The sequence below is a fragment of the Lutra lutra genome, chromosome 5 (assembly GCF_902655055.1).
Source record: "Lutra lutra chromosome 5, mLutLut1.2, whole genome shotgun sequence".
NCBI lineage: Eukaryota > Metazoa > Chordata > Mammalia > Carnivora > Mustelidae > Lutra > Lutra lutra.
In genome coordinates, this window is record NC_062282.1 from 162,626,442 (window position 1) to 162,640,596 (window position 14,155).

The following is a 14,155-nucleotide window of genomic DNA, read 5'->3' on the forward strand; positions in this document are numbered from 1 at the left end:
GCATAATCAACGAATTCTGGAACACTGAGAAGAAATTTAAAAAATAAATTTTTTTTCAAAAACTAATGATTTATGATATGTTAGTTAATTGAACATAATAAAAAAAAGAAAATATCTAATGTGTCTGATATGAGGATTGCTATCACAGCTTTCTTTTGAGGTCCATTAGCATGGTAAATTGTTCTCCATTACCACACTTTCAATCTGCAGTTCTTTTTACGTTCAAAATGTGTGGGCCTTGTTTTTTATCCAATTTGATACTCTGTGTCTTTTTATTGGAACAATCGGCCCATTTAAATTCAGAGTAACTACTGAAAGATATGAATTTAGTGCCCTTATATTTCCTGTAAAGTCTCTGTTTCTGTAGATGGTTTGTTACTTTCTGCTCTATGTTTCTCTTGGGGTCTCTCTTCACTTACAGAACACCCTTAATGTTTCTTCCACAGGTGGCTTGGTGGTCACATATTCTTTCCGTTTCTGTCTGTCTTAGAGGCTCTTTATCTCTCCTTTCATTCTCAATGACAGCCTTGCTGAATAATGTATCTTGGCTGCATTTTCTCTTACTTAGTACACTCAATATATCTTGCCAGCCATTTCTGGCCTGCCAGGTTTCTGTGGATAGGTCTCAGGTTATTCTAATGTTCCTCCCTCCATACATTAGGAATATCATCTCCCTAACTGCTCTCATGATAGCTTTCTTGGATCTAAGACTTGCAAGCTTCATTATTGTATGTCAGGGTATTGATCTATTTTTATTGATTTTGGAGGGTATCCTCTCTGCCTCTTGGATGTATATGCTTGTTTCCTTCCCCAGATTAGGGAAGTTCTCAGCTATGATTTGCATAAATATACCTAATAGTTTCCTCTCCCACTCGACCCTCTCTTGGATCCCCATGATGCTGATACTGGTTCTTTTCAATGTATCATTAAATTCTTGAAGTCTTTCTTCATGGGCTATTAGTTGTCTTTCTCTATTTTCCTCAACTTCCATCCTTTCCATCAGCCTGTCCTCTGGATCACTTATTCTCTCTTCTGTCCCATTGACCCTAGATTTTAGAGCATCCAATTTAGACTGCATCTCATTCAAAACATTTTTTTAGTTCAGCCTGATCAGATATCATTTCTGCCCTTAGAGATTCTGTATTGTCATTTGTGCTTTTTTCAAGCTTAGTTATTAACTTTATAATTGCTATCCTGAATCCCATTTCTGACATCTTACTTATACCCATATGGATTAGCTCTGTGGCAGAGAATATTGCTCTGGTTCCTTCTTGTTGTGAATTCCTGCTTCTAGTCATTTTTCCTACAGGAGGATGAATGAGCAAGTGAGCAGAGTCCAAAATACCAACTATAATCCAAGAGAAATACACCCTAGACAAATCCAAAGCAGTTGGATACCACAACAGGAAAGGAAACCAAACCAAATGAAACCAAATCAAACAAAAAATGGGGGGAGGGGGAAAGAGAATATAATCTCACAAGGTGGACAGAGTGGGGTGACCCACTTGTTCCTGATTGAATTTAGGTCTTTGTATTAGAAGGCACTACCTCCAAAAATGACAAAGAAAGGAAAACATATACATATACAGAAATAAAATGAAATAGGGTGAAAAAAAGACTAAAATAAAGCATATATCTATGAAATGTAGATGTAAAATGTAAAAGCTAAAAAGTGACTTAAAAACATAATTTGGTAAATAAAAATCTACTTGAAACCAAGACACCTGGGTGGCTCACTCACATAGCATCTGCCTTCAGGTCAGATCATGATCCCATGGTCCTTGGATGGAGTCCAGCATCAGGCTTCTTGCTCCATCGGAAGTCTGCTTCTCCCTCTGCCTGCCTCTCCCTCTCTGATAATTAATTAATTAATTAATAACTTATTTTTAAAAAGAATCTTGTTGAAATAGGAAAAGGGTAAGCCAAAAAAAAAAAAAAAGAAAAGAAATGGAAAACATTAGACTGAAAGAGAAAGGAATCATGAGAAAACACCTGGAGCTGAATATACTATTCTCCCCTGGTGCTGGAGATTTACACTCTTGTGGGATCCATATATTATTGTCCACCCCTTCATTCAGTCTTTTTTCTGGGCTAGGGGCCTGCTGTGCTGCTTCTCAGGTGTCTTTGCCTCTGCAGAGTTGAACAGCCCCTTGCCATGGAACTGGGCTCAGTGTAGGCTTGTCCTCTGTGTGGCTTTTTCTCCCTGGAGGCTTTCCTCACCTTTTTAGAGGATCAGAATAAAAATGGTATTCCCGGCCCTCTGGCCCAGAGTGGAATGATCATGGTCCCTGCAATTCAGTAAGTGCTCTAGGACAAACAGTTTTCACTTTCGTGGGTGCCAAGGTACAGATTCTCACAGTTTCTGCCCAGAGTAATCCTCCCAGGGGGAGTTTAAGGGACCCACAACCATCAGTGCCCTTTGTGTGCCCTGGGAACACAAGCAGTTATACAATATTGTGCTCCCCTTCTCCTGGGCCATCACTGGGTGCTGCCTTACTGTCCTCTCTGGGGCTGGCACCACACTATGAGCTATTGCCCAGTTGTGGGTGCAGCTATTTCAACCCTTCCAGGGGACGGCAAGCAGCCCCATGTTCCAGTCCTTTTCAGGCTTCTCAGGCATGGAGCGGTCTCCCTACCAGGCCAGCTCTCGGTTTATGGTGACTTGAGCTGAGAGTTCCCTCCTTGACATCCTTGTCCCTCACTGACCATAAATAGCTTCCCCACTCCACTGCTTGGCCACTCTATTGGTTCAGGCACCCCAGTTTATTCTGTCTTCTGGGGTCAGAGAATACAATGACCTACCTATAATTCTGCCCCTCTCATCCCCTGAGCCCCTTTCAGGCATGGATGTCTCTGACTGGAGCAGATTTCTAAGGGTATCAATTTTGGGCTCTGGTGTTATCTCCCTGTCTAGTAACAGGCTTATGGAGGCTCCCTCCCCACTTCATTTTTTTTTTCAATATCTCCCTGCAGATTCAGAGCTCTGCACTGCCTACCTTGCAAAAAGCAGTGACTTTTTAACTTCTAGGATTCCAGTTATATTTTCTTATATCTCAGGCTGAATTTTTGGGTGTTCAGAATGTTTTCATAGTTAACCAGCTAAATTCAAGGGACCAGATGAAATGAGGTCCCTCTACTCTTCCACCAACTTGCCTTTTTTTTCTTATTTTCAGTTTTATTTCTACTTTTCTTTTAGTCACTGTTTTCCACTCTTATTTTTCCTATATTGATTTTTTTAGCCCTTGCTCTTGTTCTTCTACTTTCCTTTTTGTTTGTTTGTTTGTTTGTTTGTTTGTTGTTGTAGTTGTCTTTTCCAGCTCAAGTGAAATTCACATACATAAAGTCAACCACATAAAAGTGAATGACTCAGTGACACAACACATTCACAACCCTGTGCAGCAACCACCTCTGTCTCCTGCCAAATGAAACCCCAACCACTACACAGTTACCTTCCATTTCCCGCATCGCCACTGACTGAACTCCACAAATCTGCTGTCTGTCTCTCTGGATTTACCTCCTCTGCACATTTCTTGGCAATGGGATCCTAGTATGTGAACCCCTATGTCCGGCCTCCCACACTGTCTTCCCTTTGCACCTCAGGAGTCTGTCCCCAATCAAGTCTCCACCCTGCCCTTCAGGCATTTGGAAAATGTCCCCTGTAGTTCTTGCTACTTTGATAAAAGACTGTGGGCCATGCATGAACTCATGCCCAGGAAAGAACCTTCTCCAGGTGAGCCCACCTTCCAGATTCATTTTGTGAAACAGGCATCACCTGTTTCCACTGTGGTTGTTGAATCTTGTGTCCCCTTCCAGATGTCACATCCCCAGTCCTCTATCCTGACTCCTAAGTAAATAGGAGTTGGGTTTTAGCCAAGGTCATTATCTGCTTAAAGCAACGCACAGGGAGATGAAAAAGTGGCAAGCATAATTCTGCATGTTTATATAGAAGAGGGAAATAGCATCAGCCCTTGTGTGGGCACTGACTTTGGGAAAGGAGGCACAAACCTTCATTCCATAACATTCTGCCAAATGAAATTAAACACTCCACCACCAAGAAGGCCATGCAGCTTTCCTTCTACCTCTGTTCCCACCAAAACTCTCCCAGAACATGTCTAGATTTGTGAGCCAACAAGAGGGAAGAATGGGCAGGGTTTAGTCAAGTGTCTCACTCAGACAAGAGGTGAGTGCTCTGAACCTGGCCAAAGGGGGCCCCCCAATGAGAACAGACTGCCATGGCCACAGAGATGGGAGGGTTGCCTAATTTCCCACACAGGAGTCTCCAGTGGCAATGCCAGAAATTGGCCAACTTCAACCTGATCATGAGAAAATTTACCAAAGAAAACAGACCAGCCTGTTGAGGACTGGAGGTCTTTTGATAATGGAACAACTTTATCTGAGTCCTCCAGTTTCTTCCCTTGGCCCAGATCCTACCACTCGAGAGCCATGTCTCTTCTTTGAGGCTCTTGGCTTTGGACTGACAACCATCCTTCCATGGACTGCCTTGTGTAGTCTCCTCTCCCCTTATCTCCTGCGACAGGGCCTTGTTACTCCCAGTTAGTGTGTTCAGTTCCGTTGACCACACCCTGTAGGAAGCGCTTAGCCTACGTATTTTTTATTCCTGTTGCAACTGCTAAATAGGTGTGTTGCTATTTTGACAAAGAGCAATAGGAGAACTCTGCAGAAACTGGAAAACTCAGCTGCTCCTCTCTCCAAACACCACCAGAAGACTTTTTCTATGCCTCACTTGGAACTTACAGAGAATTAAATTGATTCCTGGGAAACCTAGAGCCAGACTTGGCCAGGTGAGTGTCTTCTATTTTAAGGGCTTTCATGTGTATCTTTACTTTCTACACACTGTCCCTACTTGTCAGTGACAGGGAGGCTCCAGGGACTTTCACCAAAGAAAGACGAGCGTCCAACAGGATTAGAGTATCGACTAACACACCTCCTCATGCTTTACATAAACGCCAAATCTTCAAAGCTCTGCTGGATGAAATCCCCCAGAACGGCAGATGAGTCTCAGATTATGGGTACTTGAAATTGAATTCACCATAAAAAAGTTTTGGTATGTCTTTGGCTCAGGCCATCACAGCCAAGGCACCCTGAGGTTCGTCTCCCCCACTTCACCTGCAGACGTTTCTTTGGGAGCAACAGGGACAAGGGGCTTGAAGGAGGTGGACATTTATAGTTCTGACCATGGATTCACTGCCTCAAAGGTGTGTTTCCTTCCCCAGCATGCCTCGTGTTCATGTTTGAACAGAGAGAAATCGGGAAATACTCTTACACCAGTCAGTCGGGAGACGGAGCCCATTCACTGGAGGATGTGTCTGAATCACTCTGTGGACAGATGAGGATAAGAGAAATTATATCTGAGAATAGATTCTAAACAGGGCAGGTGGAGGCCGCTGTCTCTCCATCTGTAGGATGAATACCTTATGTGTGGGTGACAGGGGCAAAGAGAGTTAAAAGTGAGACCTTTCCCTCCCCCAGCCAAGTTTCTTTAACTCCCATTAGCCTGCTGGTGCTGCCTGTCCTCCCACCAAGACAAACAGACAAACAGAGAACTAGAAAGACAGATAGACAGAGAAAGAGACTGGCAGAGACAGAAATTACCTTAGCCTCCGATGTGTAGGGCTCAGGCCTCTCTGTTCCCACAGGCATGGCAAACACACACGGTCGAGTCATCTTTCCACCCAGCTGCTCCATCATCTTCATCGTCCTGCAGCTCCTGTCCTGCAGCATCCCTGCAAACGGTAGGAGAGCTCCCCTCACCCCATGCTAGGAGGATGACCCCTTATGGAAAAGAATGTCGGAGGGAGCTGGCTGGCACCTACCCACAGCAGCTGTCAGCCAGGGATCCAAGCAGTCCTTCCCAGAGAACCCTAGGTCTGGGTGGGAGGGCCCTTGTCTCCTCAGACCCAGCCTAACTAGGGCTTTCTGATCTGATCTCATAAGGGAAAGCTGATTTCTCCATCCTTGGACCTAAAATACCTGTTCTGGCGGTGCTGGGCGAAAATGTGGAGCTACCATGTCATCTGTCCCTCAATATCAGTGCCGAGGACATGGAGCTTCGGTGGTACAGGGATCAGCCATCCCAAGTCGTGCACCTGCACAAGAATGGGACAGACATGAAGGAAGAACAGATGAGAGAGTACCAGGGAAGGACCACTTTCCTGAGTGCTGGGCTGGACCAGGGAAAAGCCACAGTGAAGATCCACAACGTGACAGTTTTTGATAATGGAACATTCCACTGCAACTTCAAAGATGGCAACATGTCTGCAGAGGCCAGGCTGTGGCTGATGGTGGCAGGTAAGGGTGAACTGCTGGAGTTCATTGTCTCCCCGAGTCCCCTCCCCCAAACCTGATGCCCAATGCAGATCATCCCACTGTAGCCCAAACCTGAGCACATCCCACAAAAGCACTAACATGTTTGCACCAGAAGCAGTGATTCCTGGGACGTCCAGTTCAGGACACCCTTTTCTCTCCCTTTTCTGAGCCAATCCAGAAAGAGGGGAGCAGAGGTAGAAAGGGAAGGACAGAGGCAGAAGGAGGGACAGAGACACAGGGAGGAAAAGACACTAATTTTGCAGTATAGAATAGTTTTTTACATTCTTGGTCCTTTTTTTGTTTTGTCCTGTGCATTCTGGGAACAAGGGTAACATACAGCGTATAAATATTACACAAAGTAAGTAGTCTGTGAAAAAATCCCAATCTCTGCCGGAATTCTCAATATCTGTACTTTTCTGATGAAAGCACTGGTGGTTGTGTAGACTGGAATGGGCATCTCTTCCCACAGGTCTGGGCAGGATGCCCAGAATCCAAGTGCAAGCTGTCCAAGGTGAAATTGTCTGGGCACAGTGCACCTCAGAAGGCTGGTTCCCAGAGCCCCAGGCGGAATGGAGAGATTTCAGAGGACAGCCCCTACCTTCCACGACCCACCTCTCAGCCTCGCCAACAACAGGTCTCTTCACGGTGGTGTCCAATGTGACCATCCAGGATGGGGATGTTCAGAACTTCTCCTGCTGCATCTCCAGTCCCCTTCTCCAGAAGAAGATGGTCAACTACCACTTGCTCCGTGAGTGTTCTGTTCTGTTCAGACCTCAAAAGTTCTGAGCAGCCCAGACAATAAGTACTTAATATTGAAATCCTTGCACAGTAATGGGATATTTTTCTTATGATGAGAACGCTTATGATCTATTGTCTTACAGTTTCCAAGTATACAACAATACAGTGCTATTAACTATAGTTTCCATGCTGTTCATTACCTCCCCAGAACTCATTCATCTCCTAACTAGGAGTTCATATCTTTTGCCCCTCTTCATCTATTACACCCAGTCCCATCTCCATCCTCTGGAAACCACCAATCTGTTCTCTGCATCTATGAGCTGGGCTTTCTGGTTTTCTGGGGGTTTGTGGTTTTTTTTCTTGTTTTGTTTCATTTTAGATTTCATATATACATGAGATCATACAGCGTTTTTCCCTGTTTACCTTCACTTAGCAACATGTCCACAAGGTACCCATCCATCCATGTTTTTGAAAATGGCCTCATTTCCTTCTTGTTTATAGAAGAATACTATCTCATTATATAATATATTTTTTTCTTTACCATTCATCCATCAATGGACACTTGAGCTGATTCCCTATCTTGGCTACTATAAATAACAATGTAGTGAATGTAAGGGGACATGTTATTTTTTGGAGCTAATATTTTTATATCTTACTTTTTGTATAAATACCCAGAAGTTGGGATTGATGCATCGTGTGGTAGATCTACTTTTAATTTTCTGAAGAACATTCACCCTGCTCTCCACAGTGGCTGCACCAATAGCTCCCTTCTCATTAGTGCTAAACAGTATTCCATTGTCTGGATGGATCACAGCCTATTTATGCCTTCACCTTCTGACAGATAGCTTGGGGGTTTTCAAGTTTCACTCTGCATATAATTTTCATTTCTAAACAACCTCAAGCTTACAGAAAATTTGCAAGAATGGCGTGCAGAATTTTGTACAGAACACCCAGTGTTCAACATTCTGCCATTTGTCCATCATCTCTCTCCTGTTCATCTGTCCTGATTTGTCTGCATAAACACCCACATGGGTTTTCTGAGTCATTTCAGGTTAGTTCCAAGGATCATGTCCCTGACCCACAAACCCTTTCGTGTGTGTCCTCAGAACACAGGTGCTCTCTTTCCCTGATGTTCTTGCCTCTCTGTACTCTCTTTCAGCTCAATTGTCCAGAAGTTCCCTGTCAAATGCATGGAGGACAGTGCTGCCTCTGATCCTCACTCTGGCAGGGCTTGTCACTGCTGGAGCCACCTGTCTCTACCAGAAATGTCAGAAAGACAGGAATATGGGGCAGCTGGAAGAAGAGAGACTGTATAGAGCAGAGGAGCAGCACTCCCAAGGTAAGCAGGTCCTGGTAGGACAGACATGTCCCTTTCCCCCAGGGCACAGGTGTGGAGCTCTGCATGAACTCTCCTATGTGCACCCTCATGGTCAGGATGAATGGGAGAGACCAGCCCAGGACACACCTCACGACTCCCCACTTACCAAATGCTCAGTGAAATTCTCTGTCTCTGAGAGGTGTTCAGCTGCTCACCACTGGAGGACTTCTGGAAGGTTGGAGGATTTCCAACACAAAGACAGATCTGAGCTTGAACCTGGGAGGGTCTGTCAGTTGGGGGTGATGAGAGCATTCTGAGAAGTGCTCAAGTGACAAATGCAGCAGAGTACCTGGCACCTGCCAGGGTCTCATTGTGGGTGCAGGGACTATCATCAATAAGCATTGTTGCACTCACCAATCCACTCCCCTCCCTGCCCCCTGTGTCCTTACCCATAGCCATCAGGCACGAGCCTGGGAGCAGAGCACAGATATCCCCATGACAGACATGGGAAAGCAGGGCTATCAGGATCTGCTCCACCAAAGCCTCCCCTAGGAAGAAAATGACCCAGATTATTGTTTTATTGGGCACTGAAGAATCTGTATTTCTTCATGCTTTCTAGGATCACAGCTAGAACCCATTAAGTCCTGTTTTGACTTAGGTTCTCAGAAGTTGAGCTTTGGCCCCATTGAATCAGCACAGTCCCACAGTTTCACATCTTTCTTTCTCATTGCAGGCTGGACAGAGGACAAGGTGATCTATGGTGAGGGCCATGTCGGGGGCTGGAAACCTCTGCCCCCACATGTGTGTCTATGTGTGCATGTATGTGTGTGCTGTGTGCACATGTTGTACATTTACATGCACACATGTGTGTTGATCTGTGCACATATGCATGCATGCAGAGGCATTGCTGTGTGTGTGTGTGTGTGTGTGTGTGTGTGTGTGTGTATTCCTTTTCATTCCAGAGTGCAGATGTGTGGAGCCCAATGCTGGCGAGTGGCAGCCACATGGCTCTAAACATCAATTTTCTGCTGCCCTGAGAGACCTTAGCTCCTGTTTACTACCTGGGGAAGAGACAGACCCGCAGAGCCTAGGCAGCAAGAAAGACAACTCTCCTGAGGCATGGCCACTTGTTGGGGGATTAGAGGTCACCAATCTGTTACCATAGAGATAGCAGAAACAGGGACTTTCTGCCCCAGGACACCATCTAGGTAGGAGGGATGGATGGAGAGGGGAGAATCTCGCCAAGGTCAGGGAACCCCAGGACTGGGAGGGGCATAAATGCAGACAATGAACCAGGAACCTGAGAGGTGTCAGAGAACCTGGGGACACAAGCCTTAGCACAGCCACTTGTTGAGGGTCTAGGAGGGGACAGAGAGAAACTGATCATCATTTCATTCATTCACTTATTCATCCATGTACAATAGTGACCAGTTACCTCCTGTGCCAGCATCCAACCATCTATCAGTGATTGAAATGACTTCCTCCTGTCCTCAGGGGGCATAGAATCTATGTGGGGATGCAAGCCATCAGCCAGTGATGCTTCTTTAACCAAAACTGGAATAAAGCAGAGTAATATTATAGGAATGGACTAGAATACAATAATGAAGTTGGCCAGGAGAGCATTCATGTAGGATGTCCATGGCCCTGGGGATGGTGGGATGGTAACATCTAAATGAAGGGCTGGGTGACAGTGGGACCACAGCGCTGAGAGAATGAGCTGTGGACCCACAAACATGGCAGGGAGAATGTCATCTGTGGTGTGGGAAAGATGAACATGTGGAAGAGAATCCAAAGGGGCAAGATTTGTGGATGCCCAGACCTGCAGAGCCTGGAAGACTGAAGTAGGGGTCTGGGTGCAACATGAGTGAGGGAGCTTAGACAGGGGAGAGGCATTGGTGGAGGAGAGGACAACCCTGAGATGTGCCCTGAGGCCACAAATAGCAGGGTCCAGCAGGGCAAGACAGAACAAGGAACCCAAGGTGACCTTTGGAGCCAATGTCCCTGGGCCCATGGTGGCTTCATCTAACAGAAGGCTTGGGACCAAACAAGACAGATTTAGGTCAAAGAAGTGAAAATCATCTTGGACCTCTTAAGACTGAAACTTTATCAGACATCCAAATGGGGATGTCAGATAAATCTTTAGTTACACAAGTCTGGAATTCCCAGGAGAAATGTGGACTTGAGACAGGAATTTAAGGTCCTTGGCATATATCTGGCCTTGAAAACCAAGGAAGTGAACCAGGAAGTGCTCCATTTATCTGCACGCCCAAAATTATTCTTTAAATTTCTTTATTTGAAAAAGAAAGATTTTAAAAAGAAAAAAAGTAAGAAAGGTACAGGGCAAAGAAGACAGATTCAAGTCTAGCCTTGAAGAACCTGGTACTTGAAGGTCTGTTTGAGCAGGAGTCTGGGCAGAGTTGTGGGAGGTCCAGGGGAAGCTTTTTCACTGAAAACCACGGATACAGTGTGGTGAGTAAGCAGCTTGTGGCATTCCATACAGTGAGATAAGATCGGGAACATGACCCAGAAACATTGTCTAGTGTGGTGTGCAAGGAGAGGTGTCCCCTGTGGAGACAGCTGGGACAAAAATTTCAAAATTATAGTCTGTGCAGCTAAGCTGTAAATTGGTAAGTGGGGAATCAAGCAGAGTGTTTTATTTCGGTTTATTCTGGTTTTACTTTAAAGTCCTTTAAGGTAGCAGAACATGCCTGCTGCCTAAAAAGAATGATCTGGTATGAAGACACATGAAGCCAGCAGGGGGAAAGTAAATGAACTAAAGAAAAATTTTTCAGGGAATATAGTCTGCAGCGGTGGATAGGATGGAACACAGGTCTGCACTGGCGGCCAGGTGTGGTGGGGTGGTGTGTCAGAGGTCATTATTGAGTAGTTTTGTATCAATGTTAATTTTCTGGTTTTGATCCTTTTACTGTGGGTTTTCCAAGATGTTTTCATAGACATATTATTTATGCTATTTTTCTGCTTCTTCGTTAATCTGGAACTTTTTTTAATGTGATTAATTTTTATTTAATGATGAGGAAATTTGTAATACCAGGAGCCAGGCGTATTGTTCAGCTAGGGAGTCCATGTTTGACCATTATGGAGATAGAACATGGGTGATCTCCATCCCCACAGCCCAAACTCTACAGGGAAAGGATTTGGGTGGGACATAAGGTGGAGAATTCAGAAAGCAGCAATGAGAATTTGGGGGGAGAACAGTCAGTCTTTGCTGGAAAGCAAAAGACAACAGGGTTCTATCCAGAAAGAGGTAGAGACCAGAGAGAAAGCTGGGGTTCAAATAGGAGGAAAGCATGGGCCCTGTCCAGATGATAGGGATGGAAAGTCAAGAAACATGAGTGTCTGAGGTATCGAGGTATAGACCCAAGCAAACAACATACCTGGCTTTAGAATGAGTCAAGGTGGACACTGGCTAAGAGGTTTCTGTTATTGAGAAGATGCCTGCTGGGGCAGCCTGGTGCCCAGCTGGTCCCCACACACCCTCTCTGCCTCTAATATGGAGCCCAAGTGTAGACAGACCCTTCCCCAGGTCACATGCTGAGGTTCTGAGGGCTCTGAGAAGGATGGTAGGGCAGGAGAGAAGGACTCTGTTTTGGAAGGTGTTCACCTTAGCTGTGGGGCTCTTAAGATGCCTCTTGGGCTTTTCCTTATGTGACTCCTCTGTCGTTGACCCCAGAGCTGTCCAATGGCACTTGCATCAATGCACCTGTGGCACCTTCTCCTGTCCCCCTGTGTCCTCCATGTCCTCTTATGTCTCTAACTCTGTTTCTCTGTCTCTGTCTCTCCACCTTGCTCATTGTGTCTCTCTCTGTATCTTTCTGTCTTTCTCTTTGTGTCTTTCTCTCTGTCTCTCTGTCTCCCCATCTCTCTGTCTTTCTCTATCTGTCTCTATTTCTCTGCCTGTATCTCTATCTCTCTTTAGCTCTCCTTATCTCTCTATTTATCTCTCAGTCTCTGTTTCTGTCTCCTTCTCTGTCTCTCTGTCTCTCTCTATTTCTCTCCATATGTCTCTGTATCTATCTCTCTTTGTATCTGTCTCTCTGTCTCTGTATCTCTCTGTATCTTTCTCCCTGTGTCTACCTGGGTTATTCTGTCTCTCTTTGTTCTCCTTGTCTCTCTGTCTCTTTCTGTCTCCCTGTTTCTCTGTGTCTCTTCTATGTCTTTCTCTTCCTTTCTCTACCTCTGTCTCTGTTTTTCCCTATATTTCTGGGATACTGTCTCTATCTCTATCTCTCCCTTATGTCTCTCTGGCCTTTTCTCTGTCTCTCCTTGTTTCTGTCTCTCTCTCTCTCTCTCTCTCTCTCTCTCTTTCTCACACACACACATATACACACAAACAAACACACACATGTGTTGAGGGACTGTAAACAGGGGGACAAGCAGACCTCACAGGGTACCAGTCTTGTCCACTCATTGGTAGCAATCCACCCCCTGGCTCCCACCTGGAGCTGCCTCAGCTGTTCTGGGATGACCTGTTGCTCAGGGTCCTGGACAGAAAATGAGGGGAGCCAAGGGACTCTCAGGGAGGCTGTGGTTTTACCTCACCCAGAGGTCCTATGGTCCCCTTCTTACAGGAGGGCAGGTTGGGGACACAAACTCCCAAGCCTAAACCTCTCCTCTTCCCACAGTGAGCCCATCCCTGGACCCTGATACTGCAAGCCCAAAGCTCGCTCTGTCTGAGGATGGGAAGAGTGTGAGGCGGCTGTTCTTTGACCAGGAGCTGCCAGATGTCCCCAGCAGATTTGACCAGGACCCCTGTGTATTGGCACGGGAACAGTTCTCTGCTGGGAGGTATTATTGGGAGGTCCAGGTGGGACAGAGGAAGGCCTGGAATGTGGGCGTCTGTCTGGAGAGCTTGGATCGGAAGGGAAGGATCCCAAAGGCTCCCCAGCATGGACTCTGGGCCCTGGAGCTCTACAAGAAGACATTCTGGGCCCTAGCTTTCCCAAGGGTCCGCCTGCACCCTTCAGAGCCCCTACATCAGGTGGGTATTCTCCTGGACTATGATGCTGGCAGAGTCTCCTTCTACAACGTTGGCAATGGATCCCTCATCTACTCATTCTCTGGACTCTCCTTCTCAGAGCCCCTGAGGCCATTCTTCTGCCTCTGGACACACGACCCTATCCCCCTGATCATCTACTCAGAATGCCAGCCCCCCGAGGCCATGGGCCCTCCTCAGAGTCAAGGACAGGAGAGGGTGGGGACCCTCCTCCAACAAGACCCATGATCTCTTTGCTCTAGCCTGTCATAGATTTGGGGGAGACATGTCCATTCTACATGCCAGCTAGACCTATACAAAGGTGCATCTTTCTGAGTTATACTGTCTTATCTTCATTTTCCTTCCCTGTGGAATACTGACAATATATTATGGGCTGAATCATACACTCTCAAATGTACTTTCTGAAGCCCCAACCCCCCCCAATCTCCATATGGGGCTGTATTTGGAGATGGAGTCTTTACAGAAGTGGTTAAGGTAAAAACTGGTCACTAGGGTGGGTCCTGATCCTGCATGACTGGAATCCTTATCAGAAGAGGGGGTCAGAGGTGCTTGGGTGGCTCAGCCACTTAAGCATCTGCTTTCACCTCAGGTCATGATCCCAGAGAAGTCCCACATCAAGCTCCTTGCTAGGCAGGGATGCTGCTTCTCCCTATGCCCCTGCCCCAGCTTTCTTTGTATCTCTGTCAAATAAATAAATAAAAATCTAAAAAAAAAAAAAAGAAGAAGAGGAGGAGGAGATCAAGGCACAGACACACACA

At 45.9% G+C, this 14,155-nt stretch overlaps 1 protein-coding gene across 1 annotated transcript; it reads left to right on the forward strand.

The window, feature by feature from the left end:
* The first annotated feature begins 4,712 nt into the window (after nucleotides 1-4,712).
* On the forward strand, nucleotides 4,713-13,835 carry LOC125100306 (butyrophilin-like protein 10). The gene is made up of 7 exons (XM_047730413.1): nucleotides 4,713-4,802; nucleotides 5,658-5,753; nucleotides 5,956-6,309; nucleotides 6,797-7,075; nucleotides 8,225-8,404; nucleotides 9,117-9,143; nucleotides 13,027-13,835. The coding sequence occupies exons 2-7, from the start codon at nucleotides 5,660-5,662 to the stop codon at nucleotides 13,623-13,625; spliced, it is 1,533 nt and encodes a 510-aa protein (XP_047586369.1). The 5' UTR covers nucleotides 4,713-4,802; nucleotides 5,658-5,659; the 3' UTR covers nucleotides 13,626-13,835.
* The last annotated feature ends 320 nt before the right edge of the window (nucleotides 13,836-14,155 follow it).

Coding starts and splice junctions, on each gene's coding strand:
- LOC125100306 (XM_047730413.1), top strand. CDS start 5,660: ATGGCAAACACACACGGTCGAGTCATCTTTCCACCCAGCTGCTCCATC. Junction 6,310..6,796: donor GCTGTGGCTGATGGTGGCAG/GTAAGGGTGAAC, acceptor CTCTTCCCACAG/GTCTGGGCAGGATGCCCAGA. Junction 9,144..13,026: donor AGAGGACAAGGTGATCTATG/GTGAGGGCCATG, acceptor CTCTTCCCACAG/TGAGCCCATCCCTGGACCCT.